This window comes from Oreochromis aureus, linkage group 4, assembly GCF_013358895.1.
Source record: "Oreochromis aureus strain Israel breed Guangdong linkage group 4, ZZ_aureus, whole genome shotgun sequence".
NCBI classification, from domain to species: domain Eukaryota; kingdom Metazoa; phylum Chordata; class Actinopteri; order Cichliformes; family Cichlidae; genus Oreochromis; species Oreochromis aureus.
The window spans coordinates 10,055,707-10,082,618 of NC_052945.1; the positions used below are offsets into that span (position 1 = coordinate 10,055,707).

Consider the following 26,912-nt stretch of genomic DNA (forward strand, 5'->3'; position numbering starts at 1 on the left):
TAAAAGTTGACTTTTATAGTGCTTTTCACAGACATAAAAGTCACAAAACACTGTTCAAGAATTAAAACATAAAAAAAAACCCCACATTAAAACATAACAAAAGTAGCAGGAGACTACAGAGTCAGCTAAATGGAGCTGGAGTGGTCAGCTCTTCCATAGGCTTAGGGGCACAGACCGAAAGGTTTACTCCAAATTCTGAACCTGCCATCCAAATGTCACAGAAGAAATAAAGACTCATCAGACCAGCAACATTTTCCAGTCTATTATTGTTCAAGTTTGGTGAGCTTGTGCAAATTGTAGGCTCAGTTTCCTACCTGGTGTGATCCTCTGCTGCTGTAATCTTCTGCTTCAAGGTGACATATGTTGAGTGTTCAGAGAATGCATACCTCAGTTGCACTCTCAACCTTAGTTGTAATAAGTTACTGTTGCCTTCCTATCAGCTTTAAGTAGTCTGACTTTGCTTCTCTGACCTCTGGCATCAACAAGGAATTTGGAGAACTGCTGTTCACTGGATATTTTCTCAGTTTCAAACTATTCTCTGTAAACGTTAGAGATGGTCGTGTGAGAAAATCTTGTACTTTAACCTATAAGATTATTAGACCGGCCCGCCCGGCACCAACAACCATGCAACAGTCTCTTAAGTCACCTTTCTTCCCCATTCTGAAGCTTGGTTTGTACTTCAGCAGATTGTCTTGACCGTATCTGCGTGCATTGAGTCGCTGCCATGTAACTGGCTGATTAAATATTTGAGCATTTGAACAGTTGTCTCTAAGAACTACAGTGAAGTTTTGCTGCTACCTACTGGATGTCAGGAGGGATTTTCAGTCTCAACAGCACAAAGAAGTGCAATGACCTATTGCACTACATTTAAGGTTTCTTTAATTTTGAAACACAGCATTCAAGCTCAAGACGACCACAGTGTTTACATGTACACGTTGCATATATATATCTATCTATATATATATGCATATATAAAAAGGTTACATCTACAGTGATTTTTTTTTCCTCCACAAAAATTTTAATGAAAAATTTAAATCTATTTACCATATTCACATTCATGAAGTAACACACGGTGCTTCTACAAATCTAAACTAAAAACAATAAACTACCAAACCCAATAGAAAAAAAAAAAGTTGTTTAAAAATGTAGAAATTAAAGAAATTAAAATGTCAATTTCACAATTTTTTCTTCATTTTGTAATAGTTTATAACCAGTATAATAGCATTGCATTACAAAACAACAAAGAGTATGACTATCCAAAGGAGAAAAACTGCATCAGTGTAATAACATTTAACAGAATATAGGTGGTTCGAACCAGTCAGGCTCATTTTCTCAACAGACTTTAAGTAAAGAGATAAAAAAAACAAAACAGTAAGGGTTGTGCTTAACTTGTTGGCACAGTCTCAACATCACCTCTTGTACTGGTCACGAAGCACATCTAAGAAGCGAGCTGAGGAAGCAGAAGTACAAACATCTCACTGCACGTTGCAAAGTTTGTCATGCTTCAACAGGAAACGTAGCAAAGAATTTTCAGATTGTACAGAGAGCACAGTTGTTGCAATCCCTTCACAGCATCCACTCACCCGTTACCGTTTTTGATTATAAATGCTAAAACACATTTGAGAAACACTGCACTGCCAATGCACGAAGCTTCTCCTGAAATTTCTGTTGAGATATGCATATTATCTTTTTATATACACATTTGGATTAAGAGGGTTAGTCACTGGGAGGAGGAAGCGGTTTCATTTTGCAGGGAAGGGCATCATCGGATGTGGATGTGTGTGGACAAGTCCCAGTTTTGCTAAGGGAGCACATGATTTTATTTAACAGGAACATGGCTAATGCATACTATGCTGAAATGTGTAAGGGGGAAGAAAATAAAAAGGAATATAAAAAGAAATTTCACACACTCCCCTGCTTCACCATCTCTCTCTCTATATATATAGATTGTTAAAAGTGTCTGCCTTTTTACTGCTTCCAGTAGTATATAAAAGAAAAATTCATCATCTCACTGAGGAAAGTGCTGTTGCTTCCCTACAACGCAGTTCATCTTTGTCCAATCCATTCATGAGCCACAATCACAGCTTCACACAGTCCTGGCTGTGTAACAGGGGCTCAACACACCGTCTAAAAACAACAACAAACCCCCCCCCCCCAAAACAAAACACACACACACACCACAGGAAATAACATGGTCTCAAGAAGAAGAAGAAAATAAAGTTCTCTTTCGAAAGACTATAAGACGTGCAATACTGCAGGAAAGCGGTTTCCAGAAATCAGGTTTAAGACAAAAATGCAACAGCATGCCAATGCCAGAGAAATCCAAGTGTGTGGTGCATGTGTCACATGTACACATTAAAAATAACAATACCTTGTACTTTTAAGCCAGTAAGCAGAAAGCAGTGCTGAGGAACTGAGAAAAAAAAAAAAAGTTGTTTTTTTTCCTTTCCTGTATGTTATGCTTTAGATGAGACAAAAAAATGAATTTAAAAAAAAAGGTTTGTATGAATGTGCAAGGTATACCTCTCTGAGTATGGTACAGTACTTTACAAATCAAAACAACCAGTAGTAATCAATGTTAGTCTATGAGCACTTCCAGAGTCCTTGACACAGCAATGCTTGTTAAATGTGACTGGTACGTGTCATGGTGCATTCATAAAGACAAAAAAAAAAAGAAGAAAAATTCAAAGTCAGCCCTGGCACCATCATGTCGGAGATAATTTCCCAGCACCAATGATGATTCGTGCAGTAGTAAACGTAAGCCGAGGAGATGTAGACGAGTTCCTGCACTCACAGCTCATGAGATGAGATTTGATGGATGTCCCGAAGCTCTGCTTCAACCAGCCAGCGAAAGCACATTTGGTTTCATATTTTAAGTCAAGTCAGGCAGCAAGAAGCAAGAGACTGAGAGAAAAATTATCTATGGAAAAAAAAAAAAAAAAAAAGACTGATGAGTGGCTTTCTGAGTGACTTCAGTGGCATCAGTGCTGCAGACCAGATGAGCCTGTCGGGGTCTATTGCGCTGGAGTGTTGTTGGGATCTGGTCGACTGTTGGCAAGGTACTTTGCCCGCATGCTGGAGGTGTACTGTGAAGGAAAAAAGTAAAGGAAAAAGAAAAAGACAATTCACATCATAGTTTCACTTTTTTCCAGGTAGCACACTCATCAAAAATACTTGAAACCACATTCTGTGTAGGATTGGAAAGGCAGATTTTTACCCTTACAAAAAAAAAAAAACAAATAAAAAAAAATAAAAGGTAAGCAGCAACAGAAGAACGAACAGACATACAAAATACATACATGTACAAAAAGCAAAGCAGAATTCATTCAACAGATCAGAGAAATACATACAAGTTACATTTCATACAAGTTACTCCAGAGGGCTGAAATCTAAAGGGATAGTCAATGACTCAAACACAGAAAGTCACAGAAACAGCTACAGAGTACACAGACATCACACTAGAAAGAGCTGGACGTAATTTAGGATCATTTTGACACTTTTGTCCTGCCAGACTTCGTGCTCGCTTGCAGGGCCAAACATTCATATAGATTTAGGATGCAGCCATGCGTTCTTTGAATACAGGTGATGCAAACACAAAGGCTGCATTTCACACTCCTGTCGAAACACTTGGTTGGCACTTTGTTGTCAGATTTTGAGATCAACCCTCAGAGCCATCCAGACAGCCTGTTGATATGAAAGCCAAGTATTTGCAACAATATGGGCTGAAACATCAACACTTACCATGCACGTTTAAGTAAAATATTCAACATTAGAAGGGCTGTAACCGTAGGCTGTATGCTAAAGAGGGACAAAGCCACTGCGCCGTTACCCATCAGTTATTTAAGTCCTGCTATAAAGCTTAGCTGAGCATTTTCACTGTTTTTTTTTTAAACTAGATGTGATAAAATGGACAGATGTGACTGTGTACCTGACAGACACCACACCTTACACCCCCATGCAGCAGTGATTTATTAATTAATAGGTAGCCACACCCTGAAACATGCAATGCTGTATTCTTTCTTTTTGCTATAATGGTGATCATATTTTACACAACATAAGACTTTAAAAAAGTGTCTGAGATAATGAACTCATCAGGTTATGAGTCACAGATCAAAAGGAGAAGAGGTCAGTTTTACTGAGGTCGTCTATACTACTGGACTCCGACATTTGCTCTAGACTCCAGACTTTTTTTGGGTAGAGCAACTGCCCCCTTCTGGCTATTAGAAAGAATGCAGGGTTTAAACACTTGTGCACTGGGCTCACTTTTAAGACTTTAAAGCCATCTCCAGGTTTTATACGCAATCTATGGCTGTAATTATCTGTCCATCCATTCTCTTCCACTTCTCAAATCCAGGGTGCTGGTGGGGATGGAGCCTATCCCAGATACAACAGGGCCAATTAACCTAACCCCACTAACTGCATGTCTTTAGACTGTAGGAGGAGTCCAGAGGAGAGAACTCACACACTCTCTCTCGCACGCACGCACGCACGCACGCACGTGGAGAACATGCACACTCCACACATAAAGGCCCTAGTCAGATGGCAGGATTCAAACCCATGACCTTCTTGCTGTTAGGGAACAGTGTCAATCACCATGGCGATAATAATTTAGGTTAAATTTACAATTTCATTGTTTTGTTTTTATTTGCAAAAATGATTATAATTCTAAAAATAAGTTATGAAACGTAATTTAATCGTTCCAGTTTTACTGAACAGTTTAATATCTTCTAGGCTGGGGAAAGATATTAAGGCTGAACTGTCTGCAAACATTGTCAGCACCCTGCATTTTTCTTACTAGCTTGTCTCAATATTTCAAGTCCAGAAACAAAATTAAAAAAAAAATAAAAAAAAATCAGTATTTTCAGATTTTTTTCCCACGATGCATTTCTTGTCAGTGCAAGAATTCAGGCAATGCTGGGGTCAGTTCAGAACCTTCAGTACTTTCTCATCCACATTGTCATAAATACTTACAGAGACTAACAAGCACAGGTGTTAACTATTCTTTTATATACTCAGTAACCACTGTAGTGATAATGGTGGTGCTTGAGAATGTAATGAAATGATGGATGGATTTGTTTCTATCATCAAATGTAGTGTCAGTGAGGAAAATGTTAGAAAATAGAAAGACACTAAAGGTCATACCAAAGTCAGTACCTTTAAGTGATATGTCCCTGCTTGACACAGCCAGTAAACAATCCTGAAAGACTTTACAATGTCTACTTGTAACTCCCATGAGATCACCCTCAAAGCCAAGAATCAGGACAAAGTACATCCACATTATCACTGAAATGGTTTAATGGACTTTTAATTTAATGTTGACTGTTATTGACTCATAGGTCATGGTGTGCCTTAAGGCAGAGCTTCCTCCCAATATATCAGAGTTGCAGGGCGTAAATGGACATGCAGCCTGGGGCCACAGGAAACAAACATCAGGTGAGACACCAGGTAGGACATTTAGCAAGAGTCGGGAGAGAGGGGGAGTGAGGGTGAGGGGTCCATTAGATCTGGTGGGTCCTAAATATAGGGTGAGTAGAGCTGGGAGCTGGGAGTTTGGGAAGTGGTACAGGGGAGGAACAGGCCAGCAGGGGGAGGAAGCGGGCATGTTTAGTACCTGTTAGCATAGCAGATGAGGTTACCAAAACGATCTTGAACTCTCCGAAGGCTTTAACTGCCAGCAGTGACCGCTGTTACTGTCCGCAGCAGTCAAATACAACTGTATGGATCCGCAGAAGCAAAAACAAAAACGACAAGAAGAGAGTATATAGAGAAGATACACAAAGCAGTGTCGAGGTCCAGACAGACACACAGACACCGGGGAGAGCAGGAAATCTGGTGATGTTCAGGCCAGGTATAGGCAGAAGGGAAAGGACGAGGTTGCCTCGTGATACAAACCAACACCATTTTAATAACTCTTCACTTAGAATGAAAACAAGAATTCCTGCACATGGTCCATCTAACGGTGGCATCAAAACAGATGCACAGGGATTTATAGCATTGCGTTATGCCATTTGTTTACATGAAGTTTACTCAATGAACTTCTGATCACCAATAAAAGGAACGCGTTATGGACAGTATGCAGGATTTTTCTCCTCTCTGTAACTTTTCAAGTGACACACAGAAAACACTGGTGACAGCATGGCACTTCCATTAGCTATGGTAGCTTTTCTTTTAAGGGTTGTGAAGAAACTATACCCAGGCCATACTCCGGACAGGTTTGACACTTAGAGGCAGAGAAACATTCATGCACACATCCACATCTGTGGGAAATTTAAAGTTCCCTATTAAGTCACCTTTTGTATTTTTAAATTGTGGGAGAAAGCTGGAGCTTCAAGAAGGAGAAGGCAAGAGTTCTGTCGCCCCTTCTTTTAACAAGATCAAGTACAGCACAGCACTGCTAAAGCTGGGAGAGACTGATTAAGACTTAGAAGGGTGGATCCTCAAAAAAAAAAACCCAATCAAAACAAAACAAAAAAGTTCCCACAGACTCATCTCTATAAGGCTAATTTCCATGGCTTATACTAACAAATGAGCTTTTCTTTTTGGCACAGCAACTTTCACAGCATAAAGTTTCCAAAAATCTTTTAAGGAAGTCAGGAACTAAATCTGGCGGGTTCTGGTGAATTTACTGGGGTTTTCCACGACTAACATGGAAACCACAGCTTCTTCAACCATTCACAAAACAAAGAAGTGACAGCACCCATAAGATATGGGTACTTTTTCTTATAACAAGAAATTTGAATAGGTTCTCTGTTCAAATACATTAAAAGAAAAATTTGTGTAAACAACCTAAGGGCATGGTCTGAAGAGAGATGAAGCTGTGGTTAACAGAGGCAGGGGGTGATAACAAGAAAGGAAAGCGAGTTAAGCAGAGTAAGCGAACATACTCTTGATAGTTTCATGGTGCCGATGCTGTTAAGCAAAGATAAACATCCATCAAACAGTCAGTGCATCCTGTGCAGTGGAGACAGATGCTCTGAAGTTCTCTGTCTCTCCTACCACCTCTTTATGTCGGCTTACCATTCATTAATTAAACTCCAAGGAAGCATCAAAGTCAGACGGTAGTATATAGACACCACTGATCTAGTTAGCTTCATTCAACATGTCTCTTACAATAAAGTTAACAGTTTCTAGTTTAGTTCTTCAGTGTTTTCCTCTGGTGTAAAGGTGCAGACTGAATATTTTTATGAGGTGCTTTAACAGGGAAAACAACACTTACCGAAGGTGGAGGAGACTCTCGTCCTATCAGTGGTGTGTTTTCACAGCGAGAATTAGGGAAGTTGGCATTCTGAGCCCTGAAGGGGAAAAACACGATTGGATCAAACTCAGTGACCACACAACTACAGTGTCAGTACTCACAAACAGATTTGTAGATTTGAAACCATATACTATGAGCATAGCGATAAAAATCAGCATTCCCTCCTCAAGTTTCCCAAAATGTGTGCATTATTCAGGAGGCAGATGGCTTTGATTTTCACAGGCATCACAGCTGGAGAACACCAGCTGCATCTGCTGCACATAACACGACTTGCTATAGGAGTAGAGCTCCGTCTGGGGACAGATAAATTTGCTCCTGAATACACAAGGAATCTAATGTCAGCCTCACTGTGCATAATCTGGGCTGTCTTGTAAAAATATATCATCCACCCCTCCTGCCTTTAATGTGGTTTTCCCTTTAAATTTCACCAGTAATGTCTTACATGTACTCTGTGACGGGTGCGTTGCTGACGGTGTGGGCTGCAGCAGGGATGGAGGTCTCGCTACCATAGCTGCTACCACAGCTGTACAGGCTCGGCATGTGAACCCGGTACAAATTATCATGGTTCTGCCTCCCTCCATGGCTCAGAGACTCGTCCTCACTGTCCTCCTCGCTCCTGCAAAACACCACACAACAATATAAAAACCACCACCAGGGGGACCCCGTGTCCCATCTCACTGATAACAAAAGAACATAAAGACGCCACGTGGTCACGTTTTTCATTAGTCTGAGTCACATTCTGATTCAATTTCATCTCTGCTTCGGGAGGAGACAATAAGATAAGGTCTCTGCTTTTTGAAGCAAAGAAGATGACTCAATTAATTGGTCCTGCTCCTTCAAAGAGCCCTACTTTTGCATGTGATTTTTAACAGACCAAGAAAAAAACCCATTACTTCTGCAAGAATAATCGGATTCTATTTGCTTCTTTTCAAACATCGAAGCTCAGTAGTGTATAAGATAACATTATTGGACTAACATGGTCTGTCAAAACAGAGCAACAATAACGCTGGCAACATGGAGCCTGTCTCCCTCTAGTGTTCCCACAGGCTGATTTCATGCATTTTTAATCCATGACATCATGGAATCTCATTCAGAGCACTTCACAATACAATCACTTGAATCTACACGGTCAGGAAAACTGTGCTAATAACTTACTGACAACACTAATGCACTGGAAATGCTAAACTTCGAGACTAAAGGTACATCTTGATAATGACCTGCCATTTCAAGCTGTTAAGTAATTAGCTGCATTATTACAGCAATAAAATAAAACAAGCTTGGCAGGGAAACTGAGAAAAACAGACTGGAAGCATGTAATCCCTTGCTTTATAACAGGAAGCTCTAGCTGAGATCAAACTGATGAACATGCCCCCCCAATGGCAAGTTAATTATATGGAGCAGCTGAGCTGAGGCTGAGAAACCACATTCCTGTTAGCAAACCATATCTGCTTTTATTAAGAAAGAAATCAGAATGATTTCACCCCTCCTGCAAAAAAAACAAAAACAGACATGTAGTGAGATAGCACATTTGATGAGGTTTATCAGGAAGTAATCTATTTAAGGATGCAGCTAGAGCCCCCTGGACCTGTCCCAGCAGTAAACAAAAACCCGTCTTTGAAGCACAGACAAACATAAGTCTTACAGAAAAACAATCATGTTTCTCTAATTTCTTTCTCTCCAGTTGTTTTGCTTCATCCCCACACATGTAAAAACAAGTGGCTACAAAAGCATGCAACAAATTCATGATTAATTAATTAATGGGCTTTTCCTCTTGAATTATTTCTCACTGTATATAAAGTCCTCAATATAAACCTAGCTTAAAAGCTTTTGCAACCACTTTACAAGGTGTTTCTGAGGAGGACTGTCCAAACTGTATGAGGTCAATGAAAGTCGTACCGCTTGCCTCTCCAGGTGTGTGGCACACTGCACACAATGGAGGTGAACATGAGAGCAGTGACAAAGGAGAAGAGCACGAGGTAGATGAGACCCTCAAGTCCATCATAACAAAGTCCCGTCATGGCCTGGACGTAGTCCTGTAACAAGCACAGGTGTTAATTTTATTTTTTGGAAGATTTAAACAGGTTCAAACAGTTTTTTGTTTATTTATTTTTTTGATAAACATAAGGGAAAAAAGGCAAAATAGAAGGGAAGAAGTTAAAAAGGGGTCTTTAACATGCATCTGCTTTGACTTCTTGTTTAAACTAGGTCAAACAAATGAGATCACAGTTGGCAAACTAGAGGGGAGCAGAGTAGGTTTTCCTTGCCTCAAAAGGAACACTTTTCATCATGACTGAAAATTTTTGACTATATGCACTGCAGGAAAAAAAAATATTTGTATTCTGCTAAAGTTTCTCTCTTCACATAAAATAATTGTGTCTTGCAAGCCAAGGAACTCTTTGAGAGAGAAGGCAGAGCAAATAGCACCAAGAAAAGTGCTTCACTTGCACATGTGCACTTGGAATTTGGAAGCCACTGAGGGACAATCATCCAAAGCACAGACATAGCCAAGTACTTGTCATTCAGCCAGCTTCATAAATGGTACACAGCCAGCATCAGTTGGACAAGAACTTGCATACAGGAAAGGAAACATTATTTATGATGGCAGGTGTAGTCAACTGCACAGGCATAAAAGACGGGCTGCTTTATACAACTAAGCTGCACTACAAGGATGTCAGAACACATCAAGTCCGCCGGCCCTTTTTCAATCAGACAATGAGCAAGCCCACAGTTAACAGTGTCTCAGTTTGTAAGTCTTCTACTCACCATGTGCAGGCTGCGACAGTCCACCAATGCAGTGAGCTGATGTAGGTTGATCTCTGTGGTGTTCAGTATCCCCTGGATCTCTTCCAAGCGTCCCTGTAAATTAGCGATGGGAAACTCAAAATGTGCACTGTTGAAAAATGGCTCAATGGCTTGAAACCACAAAAAAAGAAAAAGTGGAACAAAGTAAAAATCAGAGCAATTCTCATTGTTTACCTGAAAACACACTACACAGCAAGTTTCCTCATCATGTCTGTTAATAGTTTAAACACTTTAAACAATGAAGAATGAGATAATGTGATTATTCAATGCACATTTATCAGGGATTTGTCTTGCTTCACTATACAGCAGCACAAAGGAGCCAGAGCTGAAAAAGCAGATTATAATGTATGATACATTTTAATGGACAGTTCCCTTTTTCCCTCTAGTTCTTTTTTTAAGGTCTGGCAGAAAATGTTTGATTGCCAGATAAAAAAAAAAAAAAAGTGTTTCCGCCACCTCAGCAAATTTCACTGTGTGGATACGTGAAGTGAAATATGCCTCCCTCTGTTCCCTATGTCAGCTCTCGTTTATGCCTCTGTCAACACAGAGTAAGGACCATCCTTGGACAATAGCATAGTGTTGTATTGACAAGGGCCAGTGAAAGCCTAATGCACATAATGCAGGTCCCAGGTGGGCTGTCAGCAGGCCTTTATGTGGCCAGGTGCACTTCACTTCTCTGCAGGCCGGTCAGGTCCCATTCACTTGTATGTTGTGTCATCACAAACCGTTAGAGATACCATGCAATGTGGGACTACAAGTAAAGGGTATTTTATTGGGGTGGGAAACATACCTTGGTTTGTTTATACTCTCTGGTGGCAGATCGAAGCAGTTCAAACACATCATCCTGCATTTCCACTAATGCTTTGTGGCTCCCGGAAAGCCTCTGAAACGAAAAAAAAGAATGAATATTGTAGCAGTCCAGCATATTTCAAAAGTATTTCCATTTTTTAAATCAGTGCCAGAGGCTTTGAGAAGCTGTCTCCTTTTGTAGTCAAGCTGATGTCTTGTGAAATCACGCTGAGTTTATAGAGCTTCAAGGCTTATATAATGTATATATAGCGCTTCGTTCTCTATACACAAGGACTAACAATAGATGCCTAGCTTTAGCTGCACTCAAAACTTCTAATTTATTCATGAAATGAAATGTAGGGACTCCATTAAAGAAAACCGCAGTTTCACAGGGACTGTGACATTTTACTTCTGTACAACATCTCTCATCCCCAACACCCTTTGAAGCAGCCCCACAGTATAGTCATGGACGTACAGGAAGTGCTGCTCTGCATCAGCTTTCCTGCTGGCATAATGAAATGTATTGTACTACTGCATGGAAAAAATTGCTTTGAGGCAGCGGGAGTGGCCCATGGTGCCTACTTGCATTCCTCCTAATAACAAGGTCATACATCATGCAGAAAATATGTCTGTTGAGATTTTAGCATTATGAGCCTTAAATGGTTTGTTTTAACATGCACAAAGACGGATCTAATAACACATGTAACAAACCTGCTGGAAGGGATTGCTCTGCTCCAAACTGCAACTAAGGTAGTACTGAAGGGTTTCTGCAAGAAAAAACAGAACACATATGAACATGTTGGCAGAGCCACAAGAAGTTACATGTAGGGCTGCGGCTAGTCTTTATGACGACATAACTTGAAAGCGGTTTTAACTCCCAATGTGTGAACTTTTAAGCTTCCTCAGGATGTTTGTTCTACTCAACCAACAGCACAACTGCAAAGAGGTTAACAACATTTGTTGGCTTATCATATGGCAAATGTGGCAGCTTTTTCAGCTGCTCCCTTAAGGCCAGATGCCCTTCCTGACGCAACTCTCCCAGGGATATGCGTTTGAACCAGGAATCTTTCATGTGCACTTGTTCAGTTTGCTCATGTATGAAAACAGACATGTTTATTTATTTATTTATTTATTCAATTATTAATATTAATCATGTTATTCTTTTTATCCTAATTGCATTACTGTTATATTCATTATTCTTCTTTGTCTTTTATACAATGAATATCTAGCTTGCAAAGTAATTAATTACAGGCAGGTTAGCTTCACCATTTGATAAACACTTTTTTATAAAAACAGATATACATGACAACACATTCCACTTAATCCAAAATGCACTAAAAATTAGAGCAAAATATATTTACAAACAACCTGCACATAACCTACAAAAGGAAATCCTTGCTTTCATAGGTTGAGACAAATTAAGACGCTTAAAAAACCCTACCATCAAATAGATTTGTAGCTGATTAATCTTCTATTTAAATTAAAAGATACCGCTAGCAACTAAAAAACTGCTATATCACTGTCAGATTTTGTAACATGGTCCAAATGTCTTGCACATCACAATAAGCTGACCTTAAAGGGGACCTAGTAAGCTAATGTCAAAGACCATATATTATTCTTGTAGTCTAGTAATATAGCTCTGCATGATTCACAGTTCAAAAACAAATGTGCATTTATGCAGTACTGGGCCTTGGTGCGTTATCTCAGTTCATCCATTGTGTGAAAATAGTTATTAAAGCTCCTGCCCCTTTAAAGGTTTTTTGTGTTTAGCTTTCTTGCAGATCTGTAAAACTTCTGTGCTCACAACTTGTGCCGACTCCTTGCAGTGACCATGTTAAGGATATCCCTCCCCTTTGACGTCAAGCCAAAAATAGACAAGTGCTAGAAACAGCACAATTAGAGCAGCATGAAGCCTGAGCTTTTGACTCATGAGTTTATTTGTGCAAATTTGACCTTTGGTCTATAAAACATAGCCATGTTTGAGAATCTAATTTTTCCATTGGGAAACGTATAACAACAACAACAACAACAACAAAATTACTAACATAAAAAGTCAACTTACTACTAGTACAAGTCAGAGTCCAGGAACATTAAGTACACAGAGGTATTCAGCTGCTAACTTTGTGTGTCGGCCTTTTAGTACTAGCCAGGCAATGCAGCAGGTTTCTGAATGTTTATTGTGAACCTCAGAGTTCAACAATCAAATTTTATTTATGCAATTTCAATTTGCAACAATAGCCTGAAGGCTTTACATAGCCTAAAGATCCTACAATGTTAAATACTAAAAGAAAAAAAAAAAAAAGGGCTCAATCTCACTAAAAAGCTGTGTAAAGGTGGGCATTAAATTCTCTGCATGGTTATCAGTACAAGTAACCACTTTCAAAACATGAGATACTGTCAAAAAGTACTGATTATAACTACTGCAGGACAAGACGGCTACGGCTTTTTTCTATATTTCTCATTCTTGCATCATTGTGCTTCGTCTTCACAGAGTCACTGGTTCAGACCTTAAGATTCTAGGCCAAAATATACTATGTTACTGTCTAGTTTTGAGTCATTGAATGCTGCCCTGTAAGACACTGATGGCTACTATAACTATGAACAAGCTAATCATGAGCTTTGAGGTTAAATGGAAATGTGTTTTTCCCCTAACACAGAAACACTTGAACAATCAGCACTACACAGCCAAAGAGAGGCTTAGGATTAAGCCTTTACTGCAAACAGCTTCAGGAAAACAACAGTGTGGTTACAACACCTCTAGAGTCATTGTTAAATTACAACATGACCATACTTGCAACCTGCTCGCAGTACACGATGAGCCAAAGAAGACTTAATTAATTTTTCAGACTTTCACTTGCTATTACCAGCCACTTCAGTTAGGTTAAAAATCACAGAACTGAGAAGGAGTGGATGAGAAATGCTTTTGCGTGAGAGCATGACTCAGAAGCGGTGGAATACAGAAGCGTCCACGGATAGAGGCAGTAGGAACACCATCACCACCACCAACCTGACACATGGTGTTAGTGACGTCCAAACTCACTGCTGTGTCAGGAGCCTTTTCCCACACAGCTGAGCATGAGAAGCGAATTTCCGGCATTTAAAAGTACATATCAGCAAGCTTCTGTTGGTCCAGCTCTCACAACTACACCCACACATTTATATCAGGAGGAGCAGATTTCCTGAAGTCCTTGGATGAACTACGGATGCCTCATCATGGGGTTGGGATCAGTTTTTGTGTCACTTGGTATCAGAACACATACTTAAATGATGACTCAGTTATGGCTTTCATGATCAAATAAATGTAACGGACATAATTCTCATAGTATTATGCCATTTCCCCGTGAAGCACAAGAAGAAGAATTAGTTCTGCTCATAACTCAGTGAGGAACCCTCAAAATAAAGGACAACAAACAAGTATTGTTCGGTATTATGATTAGACCGATACGCCAGTGAGCCATGCCATCAAGATATCTTTGGCATCCAGTCACTGCACTAGGTTAGATATTTAGCAGTCAGAACAAATGAATGAGCTGCACTGTGAGTATTTCCAAACACGGGGATGTGTTGAAAACCAGATGTCATATAGCCTAAATAAGCAAATGTTCACAAGGAACCAACTTCCTCCAAACACAGAGGGATCAAACGCACAAATGCAGCTGTTTTGAGCATCTATGGAGTTCCTGGGGTTCAAGCCTGCTCAGAGTTGCAGCTCATCTTTGTCACTGTTGCCACCATTTGTATTGAAAACAAACCATCATAATAATAGAGAAAAACCGGCTGCAGCAGAACAAACTGCATCTTAAATTTCTCTCTGATAAAATGCCTAACAACCACACAATGGGGAGAAAGCACACACATGAAAAATAACATTGAGTGTTGTTGAAATGATGCTACCACAACCACTGAGGGGAGAAAAGCAATAAATCCAGTGCTGTAATAACACTTTCTGCTATCCAGAGATTTGTCTAGTCCAATTTCATGAAGGCAAAAGCTGTAAGGGAGAAAAAGACAAACACAAGAACAGAGTCTGGACTTACAGCAGTTTTTTTCCCCACTTCGTGTTAATACTGTAATAGCAATATACTTACTGCCTCATCACAGTAATAATAAGTGAGTTCCTATTTTCTGCTAAATAGTTAGCATGTGTTTAAGGGAAAAAAGCAAAACTGAAAACCCCCACACTGCATAAATTAGCCCTAGGGTAAAATAGAGCGTTAAAGCTGCAGCATTATACAGTTCAGTGCATACAGTGAGCCAGTGCTCATTGTTCAGATTAACCATACAACGGAGCAGTTAAAGCTAATGTCCTGGTTTCTGCCCAAAGCATGGCAATCTCCATGTTTGAGAGATTAGAAGAAGATATATTTTGTTAAGCTGATGTCAAATAAGGGATTTTAAGCAGAAATAGGAGCACCAAAATCCTTGGTGGCGTTTATAACATGTGATTATGGGTCTTATTTCTAAGACACAATATCTTTTTTCCCCCTTCCAAGGACTGAAGGAGGATACAGGAAATATACTCCGTCCCGGATACTGTGCTCCTCGGTTCTTATCTTCCTCATGCAAATCCAAGGCACTATTTTCCCTCTTGCATGTGTCCCATCATGAGACATATAGGTCAATTACTAAAATCAGACAGTTTGAGAGCCGTCTGTAGTGGTTTTTAAAAAGCAGCCCATTGCCCTTCTGCCCCCACTGTAGATGTGGTAGTAGTACTTGGAGGGGTTTTATGGTCTATGGAGAAGAGCAAGGCTGACCCTTTAGAACAATGAGATGTCAGTGCAGCACAACAGAGCATTCAGATCCTGTTCTCTGCCCTTTCAAAATTCAGTTATTTTGAAGAACTTACTGAATCTTTACCACATAATGATCTTTATAAGAGGAGCTCATACCTTTATTGATGACTTGATACTGCTTTGTCACTTCAGTGACATACGTATCAGGAGATGCACAAAAGTCACTGGTGGTCTAGAAAAACAACACAAATTAGACTCAGTTGGTGACATCTGCATTCAAATGCAGTCAAATGCCATCACATGCATGATGCAAATGAATCATCATCTTTGATGAACTGACTGCAGCTTTAAAAAACAAAAAACAAAACAAAAAACAAACAAACAAAAAATAAACACTTCATGTCGCTGGCTCCCTCAGTCTCTGCTGAGAGCAATCAAACAAAATTAATTAAATAAATAAATAAAAATAAGCACATTTAGGTGTGAACAGCTTGATTCATCTGCAGGGGAGGAAATCCTCCACAGGGATATTTAATTTGCATAAATAAAGATTAATGTTCATCAACATTTTTCAACCTCCTGGAAAATCCATTTAAAATGCCTGTTTAAATTATGTAACACAAAACAATATAAACAAAATATATGGATTTATTTTTTAACCTCAGTGAAGCAGCCAGTTTTACCACTTTCTGCTTCTGGGAGCATAAATTGCAATATTACCCCCATAGTGCATAATAACCAGTTATTTTGCCTTTTAATCACAAATCTTAATCAATACCATTAGTCTTAAAGATTTCTGTAATAAGTACCTAGAAAAATAAAATACCTGTACATTGTTGCACAATCCCCATTAACAAATGCATATCAAACATGACACTTATGAAATATACTTATTATAACTTAGTAAAAGCAGTTTCAGTCAAAATAAAAAGGTCCTGTGTAGCATAGTCCTTCTCATAGGTATTGCTATTTTCATGACTATTTAGTGTATTACTCCTTATATCTTGACTCATGTACTACTAGTTAAGTGAAATAAAACTCTGCTCCGCAGCCACAGGCTGCCCACAAAAACAGTTTTCCCAACAGGATCATGCAGTGATGCAGAAACTTACAGCAGAGACAGCAAACTCCAGCCCCAGGGAGACCCAGCTGATTACCAGAGCCACTACACCAAATAGGCACACCCTGGGGAGAGAAAGGAAGTGAGAAGTATATTTAACCAGCAGCAACTTTCATGTGCAAAAACAACTTAATCCTCTGCAGAAAGAAATATATTTAAGATAGAAAATTTGACAATTTATTCAACACAAAGATCTGCAGATCAGTCTTAAAGAATAGTATCAGCTGTAAAGGCAGAAGGATAGAAGAGGAAGGCAAAGGAAATCACCAACATACATACATGGATAGATTACATAAGCAACTAAAATCAGATGCAGCTAAATTCTTGAAATCATGTTGAACAATATTGAGTGATCCAAAAAAACAAATGTTGACCAATTGGCTATTGGCTGAAGGCTGCAAGAACACAGGATATCCAATATCAAGAAGTGATACTGAGAGTCTGTGTTATCATGTGCAAAGATAGTACATAACAAAATAAACGCAAACCTGTCAAGCCAAAAATGTCACTTGTGTCAACAGTACTGATCAGTAAAATACTGATCTGATCATGATGTGATGCTCCTGTGAAATTAGTTTTAAAAGGGCTGAAATTTCAAACAAACTTTTTTGTATGAACTGAACAGTAATGAAGAAGTGGTTTCGTGTATGGTAACTGCCACTCAGCCAAATCATTCCCCAGGTCACAAGAGTTTCCCCTTGCATCTTGTGAGACTCACGCTATGAGTGTTCCTTTGGAGTTGCGAATGAGGCCAAACAGCACCAGAAGGCAGATGAGGACATCGAACAGAAGCAGGGTTATGTAGCCCAGCCACCTGTGAAGACACATGTCATTAACAAGTGGTCAAAGCAGCACAGCTAATCATCTCTCAGTAAAGAAGCAGTTCTCTTAACATCAGTCACAATGATTTCAGCTTATCCTATGTATTATAGGTATGCCTCCTGAAAGGTTTGTTACACTTGAACATTGAAACCTAAACAAATAAAAAAAATAAGAACCTGAAAATAACTGAGGTTAAGTCATACTGGTCTTGGGGCAACTTGTAAGTGACATGTCATAAGTAACCCAGAGGGCAACCCTGGTGTGCGAGAATTAAAGTTACCAGCGAATAATCATATTCATTTACTGAAAAGGATGCCAAAGGAGGGTTAGGGGCCAGATGAAGAGCGAATTAGAAAAGCCCTCTGATGACCCCCCAAAATAAATATCAAGGGACCAGTTCACCATGCATCTGGTGGCTGGGCAGAGCAGCCCAAAGTAGCTATAGGGGTCAACTCGCCTGTGGGTTCGAAGACTTAAGGACTGGATGGTAGTCAGGTGCAGAAGCCCTAGCGGTTCCACCTCTGGCTTTCAAAAACTGGCTTGTGGTACCACTGAATGTCACTTTTCTGGTGGAGAAGGAGTCTGAGGTGATGCGTGGGATAATTGCATTAGATATCCTGAGCTTGACTTAATGGACAGCTAGGGCTCCGAAACCAGTTTCCTGGAGTGGGGGGTGAACTTCCATCAGGTCCACTCAGGAGTTGCTCTAGGTGAGTGGCGGTGGGCAGGAGTGGGTATATTTGTAATCCCCTGGTTCAGTACCTCCCTGCATGTTCAGGTGAAAGAGTGAGTCCTCCATACTGGGGAACTTTAATGCTAACATGGGAAATGACGGTGCGACCTGGTTGGATTTGAAGGGTTTGCCCAATGTGAACTTGTGTGGTGTTCTGTTTTTAGACTTCTGTGCCAACTACAGTTAGTGCACAATGAACACCATCTACAAGCATAAGTGTTTTTATAAATGCACGTAATGCCACGACAACCTAGGTCACAATTTGATCATCAAATGATCAGATACCAATAACTTAGCCTTCCACCTTAGCGTTTTATTTTTGTTTATTGCCAGTGTTGAAGCAATATTTTCGTTGTTGCAGTGTAAACTTTTGTCTTATTTGTGTGTTTTAGCCCTTGCTGTTGTGTTGTCTGTTGTTTTTTCGTTTGTTTTGTTTGTTTGTTTTTTCTTATATCAAAAAATCTCAATAAATATATATATTAAAAAAAATAAATAAATAAATTAACCAGATTTACTCGTTAGTCACCTTAAAAATGCTGTGTGAATGTTAAAGAAGGTAACAAATAATAAAATAATGGGTCATTCTGGTTAAAAAAAAAAAAAAAAAAAAAAAAAAAAAAAAAAAAAAGATCAGATGCAGCCGTATGACTTGGACACTTGGGTGTAGAAAGGAGCTGAGCTGTGGTGCTGGCACAGACAGAGTTGAAGGGAGCTGTTGGACTGAAGGAAGAGTCCTGTTGGCCTTGGTTATCCTGCTTGACTCCAGAGACATCTAAGAGATATTGGTAGCTCAAGCAAAGTGCAGCTCTGGCAGTAGCTGAAGCAATAACTCATGTCCAAGGAGTTCAATGAGACCATGGAACAACTCATAGGAGGAAGTGGTGCTCTACTTATACTAAATGCAATGAGGATTGGGGAGGATCTCCTTAATACCGCTGACATGCCTTCCATAGTAGAAGCAGAGTCCAGAGGTGACTCATCTCTCACAGGAGAGGAGGTCACTGTAGTTAAACATCTTCTGGGTGGCTAGGTGAATGAGGTTTGCCCTGTATTTCTTAAAACTCTGGATATTATGGGGCTGTCCACAGCAGCTTTCCATAATGTTTTCTGCAATACTGATTAGAGGTCTGCAGCAGTGCCTGTGGATTGGCTGACTGAGGAGGTGGCTTCTACTTGCATATACAAAAGGGTGGCTTGGCTCTCCCTTAGAGATAAGGCGAGTAGCTTGGTCATTTGGGTGTGACTCAGAGTACAGCCACTACTCCTCCACAAATGAAGTGGTTAGGGCATTTGACTAAGCCACAGGCCAGACCCAAGATTGGAAACCGTGTCTACCTGTTTAAGCTGAAAGATGTGGCCGGGAAGAACGAGGCTAATAAGCCTTTTTAGGCTGCTGTCCCTGCAACTTGCATAAGATAAGATACTAAAAGAGCACAATTTAAACAAAAATATATGCTTGTAGCTAGGTGGTAGCATTCACACTGACACTCACACTGGTCCTTTAGGGGTGCTGCAGATATCAGCATAACTGATCCACATATAGTAAAGGTAATGAGTCTCTGTAACCTTATTTGACAGAAATCAATACATTCAGCTGGTTTTTCTGACCATGTGATAAACAAAGATATATTTTATGCATGAGAAAATTAAACACTGCTTTAATTTTCTAGCAGAGAAATGTAGTCCAGGCTTGCAATTTTTAAGCAGGTCAGCTACCTCATTATGGGCTGAATAAGTTAAAGAAATTCCTGCTTGCTTGTGCCTACCATTGCATCCTGCTATCTTGAATCACTTAGACATTTTAATACAGAAATACATCCAACACAGCACCACTGCCTAACTAGGAAAAGAATAACTAAATTTCAATGAAATATAAATGTTGTAATAAGCACCAGTAAAACAGTTCATTTTTTTTCTGCATCTCATGCTACATCTATTTTAATAAAATAGATGTATTTTAATAAAATAGATGTAGCATGAGATAATTAGTCTGCTGTTATACCACTGCAAAAAGTGGTGCTTTGGCGCCACTGTCCCAGTCTTACCTGTACCAGTCAAAAAGCTCAATCTTGCCAGCAAACTCATCCAGGGAGATGTTGGAGTTTTCCCAGAAGGGAATCTCCACCATCTGTCTGACCAGCTCATCCAGCTGGCCCTGCAGCTTTTGGATGATGGACAGGTAGTCTGCATGCTGTGCATACTGCCCCTCAAGCTGTTGCAGATTGTCATCAACTGTCTGGTTCAGTGAGGAAGTACTGTCATAGACCTAGAGCCAAAACAGGGCCAAACAAGGTCATGATGGAGTTCAGAGAAGAAAAGTGGGGCTCACTATACAGCTCTAATGAAACTGGGGTTGCTTGTGGCAGCAAAGCGATTAATTATTAAACCTCTTGGTATAATTTGTACACTTTGTCTTACCAACTTCTGCACTCCAGTGATCGTGCGGTTAGCATGGCGGAGAGAATACGTCATTCGATTCACTCCATCACAAGTCTCGCCGTTCCCATAGAAACCGACGGCAATGCCAGCGCTGAAGGGAGACAAAAGGAAGGGAGGGGAGACAGGGTGGTGAGGAGGAGGGATTAGCTAAAAAAGACACAGAGAGGAGACAGAGAAGAGAGCAAGCCAGAGGGACAGCTAGCCAGGGAGAGAGGCGTGTGAACTCTACATTAACCCTGTCGGTTCAGACCCCAGTCAACAGGCTCCTTTGAGCTTCTGCAGAAAGACTCCATACAGAACCATGGAAACACAGAGGAATGGACCAGCTATGCCCCAAGCCCCACACTATGACTGACAAAGGCTGTACTGAGGCAGGAGATCTGCTCCCATTAGCACAGGCAGGCCTCAAGTTGCAGAAAAACAGCTCTCTCTAATGCATGAGCAACAGTTTCCAAAGGCACATCGATGGCAAAAAATGGCTTCACACTTATTAAAATCCTAATATCATTGGGAGAATACAGAATGAACTATATTTACAATAAAACTGTTTGGTATATTCTCATATTTCAGTGATAAAATATCAACTCCAATTCTGCACAATAATAAAGATTTAGCTCTGACATCAGTTCCTGCATTGCAGCTGTTGACATTTTGGAAGCACTTATCCTATGACATTCATCCTATAAACAGATTGTATCAGATGAAATGATTATGAATGAACCACTGTGGGTTAAAAGTGTTCAGCCAACAGCACTCAGTAGATCAGAAGGTTTTCCCTTTTCCTGGAGTGCTGCTAATCTCTTCCTCTCACACTCTGCAGTGTGATAAAGGTAAATAGGAGCAGCTTCACAGTACAAAACAAACTAAACTCCCTGGTGAGATGTGACCCTGTGGAAACTCTATACTATTCATAAAAAGGAAAAAAAAGTGAGAAGATAATCCTTTTATTTTTAAGTGATGCAGTTTCTTGTGCAATGATACTGCGATGCTGAGCGTGGACCCACTGTCAAAGAACAAAAGCAAAGCAAAGCAAAACAGAAATGCCAGATCTCTCCAACTTTTTTTCCCCCCTGCTCAGCATTTATGCGTGGGTACAAGCGTGCACACAGATACGGTGATTGTAATGCAGTTCTTGTACTCATCAGGTCCCCAAGCTCTTTGTGCTACTCTGAATCAAATGTGATGGCTCTCTTGCGGCCCATCAACAGGAGGAGGAAAACAGGAAACAAATTCAGTTTCCAAGGACAAAAACTGTGTCCAGATGGTACAATTCTCACACTATGCACTTACAAAAATAATAATGTAAAACCTTAAACTAAAGCCTAAAAGTACATAATGCTCATATACTGTACATCCTCCTCTTCACAAATTCCTGTCACACTGCTTATTCCCATCAGCACAGTTGTGGTGGCGACAATCCAACATACACAGGAATGCAACAGTTTTCAAATTATTCTGTATACAATGGTATCTGGAGGCTTTCAGTGTGGGTGTGAGTGATGTACTGCCTTAGATGGTTCAGGAAGACATTAGCAACAATACAGAAACTGCTGAATAAAACTAGGTGACTTGTAGCAACAAAAGCGAAACAGCTGTTAGTACTGCAAAGTAGGCAGGCCAGTAATTACACTTTCCTCAACTCCGTGACGAGCGATTGATGGGACTATCAACTGGAGGAAAGGATATTGCTGATTGACATTAGATCAGGTTGTAAATACATCAGAGAGTTACCTATGCAGCCAGACCCTGACATTTCCACTAATTAACAACCATCAGATACAAAGTCTGGGCTTTATTTCGATGTGGTTATTTTCCAACATCGTAAGCACTTTCATCCAATTTTGCAAACTTAATATGATAATACAACCGAGAACCAATAAACTATAAAACTGCACAAATTTAGATATTTATTGAATTCATCCCTATGAACTATGTCACAAAGGATTGCTTGTTTCAGCACGGCTCAAACCACTCTGAATCTGTAGCAGCTGACCACATTATTTGCATATTCGGCTAATAATGGCTTTAGATTGGTGTACTGCCCTTTACCAATGCTTCAAAGGCTTTATCTCTTGCTATGCAAATGCAAAGCAGCCGGTACCAAAAAGACAAATCTTAATGCCGAGTGCAGTACTTCCATTACAGAAGTTTGCTTGGAGCAAATCATAACACTTCATATTGTTAATCATACTCCAAAACAAAATCAAATCATAAACCATGTGTTATCTGAAAAAGCGATCATTGATTGAATTACTTCATTTTATCACTGGGCTCCATATAGCTCCTTATAACAATTTGCTCAACCAAAATTGGTTTACAAAACACTATTAAATAACAAGAAGAACAAGAGTAGCACCATGAGTTACAAGCACTAAATAAACAGTCACACTTGCCATGTTTTCCAAGCTTTAGAAACAAAGAAGGAAATTCATAAACACCAAAATGATCAAACATCCATTTCATTATGTCATCATCAGTAAACCAAAACATTTCTGGATTTTTTTTGGAGTCATTTTAGTAGATGCATCTATTGCCATCTATTCTGTGTTTGGGGATCTGACATCATGGACTGAACCATTGCCAGTGTTTAACTGTCAGTATTGTTCAAGAGTAATATGTTATCACCAACACTGTTTATCACCACTGCAGGCCCATGTTAATACTCACCTACAGACAAGCGTTGCAATAATGACACACCAAGCTGTGCAGCAACAGTCGGCGTTGGGCTGCTCCTCGTTTTTGTTCCGCCGGCAGCACAGCCAAATGGAATAGAAGAGCAGGAAGAGGAGGTCCAGAGCCAGACAGGCAAGCGCCACACCTCCCAGCAACAGGATTGACTGGTAGAAAGAAGAATGGAGTTATGGAAAACTTCATAGCTGTTACTGGTTTTTCCTCAACAACAACAACAGCAGCAACTGGGATAGAATGCTTTTAAAGTCTCCCACAATGGAAATGCACACAACTTCAAGTATGTTGCTATCTTATCTGAGTGCTGTATTACACCCATTCTAAACAGTGGTGTGTGCTTCAATGTTAAACAGAAACATGAAGATAGAGTAGTCTGTTGACTGATGTGCAAACTGAAAGACTTAACTGAGAACTTGATCTCAGAGACAACTGCAAAGAGCAGCAAAAACCACAAGAATGTATAATGATGTACAGTGTGATAGTCAAACCTCTCTCCACTAACTGTAGCTCTTCGTATGTAGGTCAGACAGAGGGCCTATGTGTTCACTGTATGCTCCTGAGGATTCATTGCTAGGGCAGATTTCCATCCACTTTTGTTTTTGTGAAAAACCCAGTGTTGTTCTACTCGTTCAGTTTTCCCAACAAAGCATTGCAGTGAATGACACGCCCTAGTGACCTGTGCAAAGCAGCGAGTGAACACAGCCAGTACTTGACTACTCCCCATGTTCCCAGTGATATACACAAACAATGCCATGCCTCATCCATGCTGCTCTGCATACTTCAACCGGGAGGAAAGACTGTGATCATAATGAGGATTAATTTTGGTGCATCACTTCTTTACCATCTGGGCAAGATGTAAGAATGACATATTCAAAAGTTGCATCACCTAGACGCAGCCTGAGCCCCACTAATGTCTCAGCCATCTGGATGAGTCAAGAATGTCCCTGAAGCTTGAGAGGGAGCATTGCACTGGCAATAATTAGCAGCCTGTAATTAAAGTCAGTCAATAATTATGGTTTGTAAGCTGTCCCAATGATAACACCTTTTATGTGCAGCACTTGTCATGATAAAACTAAGAAAAGGAACATATAGCAGATAACAGCTGGATTACCCTTTTAATAGTCTGTTAATATCCCTGTTGCTTTTGAAGAGATATTTTTCACACTGAACTTCCTGAACAGCTGTTATCCAGTAGGGGTGTAACATTTCTCAAACTGGGACCAGAGGAATTTTTTTTTCTCAAGTTGTGGCATGAAGTGAAATATGGTTTTTGAGAGCTGTTATTCTTTTGTTATATCCATTAACTCCTACCAGGATAGCTGCTGTGAAAAGCTGTGAACTTTATACTCCTTAAAATGCTCACTTGCTCTAAACTAAAATCTATTCTCATCATTAAAATCAACGTTTAACTAAAGGAATCTGATAGCAGGTCACATGTTAGTTCGAACAGGGAAATAATCAGAAATGAAAGTGTAAACATCCTTTTAACTGTATAAGATCTGGCCAATGACCGTGAATTGCAGACGCATGTCTGGAACATGCCTTCCTCGTTTCGGAGGAATCATGATTCACTTCTCGATTTTCTGAATCACCCTTCCATGGTAAAAGGGAAACGGGGTTAGATCTTGATGCATCTCTTAAAGTTAACTCATGTCTGTAGATTTTTCCACTTGTTTTCAAAATGCTCCTCTACATTAGTCTGCCTGCTCTTAGTAATCACTGACCCAGAGCTTTATTAAAAACCACAAAAGTACTGAGGATTTGGTAATGACGCACTTTCTAACACCAACAGCATAAACAACATACATAAAAAGAGGAATTTAAGACTGTCGTCATAATTATAATTATTATCAAACCTTTTTGCAGATCTCTCTTTATTAAAACCTAAATAAAAACAATTACTTATCAGACTAACTGTACAGTTTTCACACAATTAAGGACTGCAAAGTGTTACCTGCATCTAACACCATGGCTTTCACAGATGATAAATATCATCTTTGTTGAACATAAATTCAAAAAGAAAGCAATGCACTGTTCATGGCAATTCAAATGTATTTATTGATTAAAGGATAATAGAACTAATGGGTCTAGAGAAGGGAATAACCACCCAGAGCTGGGTACCTATAATTATCATAACAATTTGCAGAGACTCTCCAAAACTCTCACTTTATGTGACCTAAATTTAGAAGATTCTATTTAATATTAATCATATGAACAAACGCCCTGCTTTCCCTTCCCCCCAGAGTCTAAACTGCTCATTAGTCAGTGCAGAATTCTCCTTAACCCCTGCCCTCAGTTTAACCTCCCCAATGTGAGTCTGTTGGAATAAATATATTTTTTCCTTTGGGTACTCCAGAGTCTTAATGCCCCCCATGTGGTGTAACAAATACTGACCATGATAAGATTACAGGGAAAATAAGACATAAGGAAGTGGTTGCTTAGGTCAGCTTATGTGGCCTGGATTACACTATACATTGCCAGCTGGTTAGTGTCTGGAAAGCTACACACACAGATGGTGTCAGGGATCAAAAGGTGGAGAGAACGATCAGCTGCCACCAATACAACTAATAATATTACATGACAACCTTACAGGAAAGAAGAAAAAAAAAAAAACAGACTGTGGCCCAGCATGCCCAAACATGCTAAAATTGCGAAATGGAGGTTTGGGATTTTATCAAACTGATACCGAAACAAGCACTTGATAATATCACAGCCCCAAGTGCGAGTCTAGGAACTTGCAGGGTTTTATTTTACCTGTTGATACGTCCAGTCTTCTGGTCTGAAGTCACTGCTCGTTTGCTCGAACCTTAAGTTGAAATGTGGAAGTCTGTGCAGCAGGTTCACCCACCATGGTGGAGTGTAGCTAACCACCGCTGCCATGGGGAGCAAATGTCAATGGGATCCACGGACAGCGGACAGGAGAGAGGGGATGCTTCAAAGTGTAAACACGCAGGGGAATCCACCTCATACAGTCAATCTGTAGCCGGGATGGATGACAAAAACACATGCAGTAATGTTTAAGTGTTTTCTTCACTCTGACAATCATAAACATTGCATTCATTTATTTTTCACCTACGTATAAATCCTAAATGCTTTCATTACATATTAATACGGGCTCGGGTAAAACAACAGCTCGCTAACTTCACAAACATTGATGCAGCTAGCACTCAGCTAACCTTAACTACTCGATGTAAACCTCAGTCATGCTAGTTACTTTCTGTCAACTTAACTATCTCTGTCGTTGTGCGACAGTTGGGACTTTGCTCTAATGTTAGCTGTAATCTCTCAAGCACAGAAGTCCATTTAAAATCACATAAAATTTTCGTCTTTTAGAAGCTACTTATACCCGTAAAGTAGGTTAGCCAGCGTTAAGTCTGCTAACGTTAGCCGGTTTAGCTGCTAGTTAGTTGAGTCCGCTGAGAGTCGGGGAGGAATCAGAAGAAGCAGTCTCTTTTGTTTCACTTGGCATTCTGCTCTGCGGTTTGTTGCATCCTGCCTTGCTCATTTGGTAGTTCCTCATTTCATCTC

At 39.9% G+C, this 26,912-nt stretch overlaps 1 protein-coding gene across 1 annotated transcript; it reads right to left on the reverse strand.

Moving 5' to 3' along the window:
* Positions 1-862: 862 nt before the first annotated feature.
* Positions 863-26,872, reverse strand: ttyh3a (tweety family member 3a). Its single transcript, XM_031729938.2, has 15 exons — positions 26,731-26,872; positions 26,139-26,361; positions 23,364-23,533; positions 20,676-20,787; positions 20,303-20,523; positions 17,421-17,516; positions 16,695-16,767; positions 15,739-15,814; positions 11,558-11,613; positions 10,848-10,940; positions 10,019-10,111; positions 9,152-9,288; positions 7,698-7,871; positions 7,217-7,292; positions 863-3,086 (listed from the first exon to the last, which is right to left on the reverse strand). Exons 2-15 carry the CDS (start codon positions 26,262-26,264, stop codon positions 3,015-3,017), a joined length of 1,575 nt encoding a protein of 524 aa, XP_031585798.1. The 5' UTR covers positions 26,265-26,361; positions 26,731-26,872; the 3' UTR covers positions 863-3,014.
* Positions 26,873-26,912: the final 40 nt, after the last annotated feature.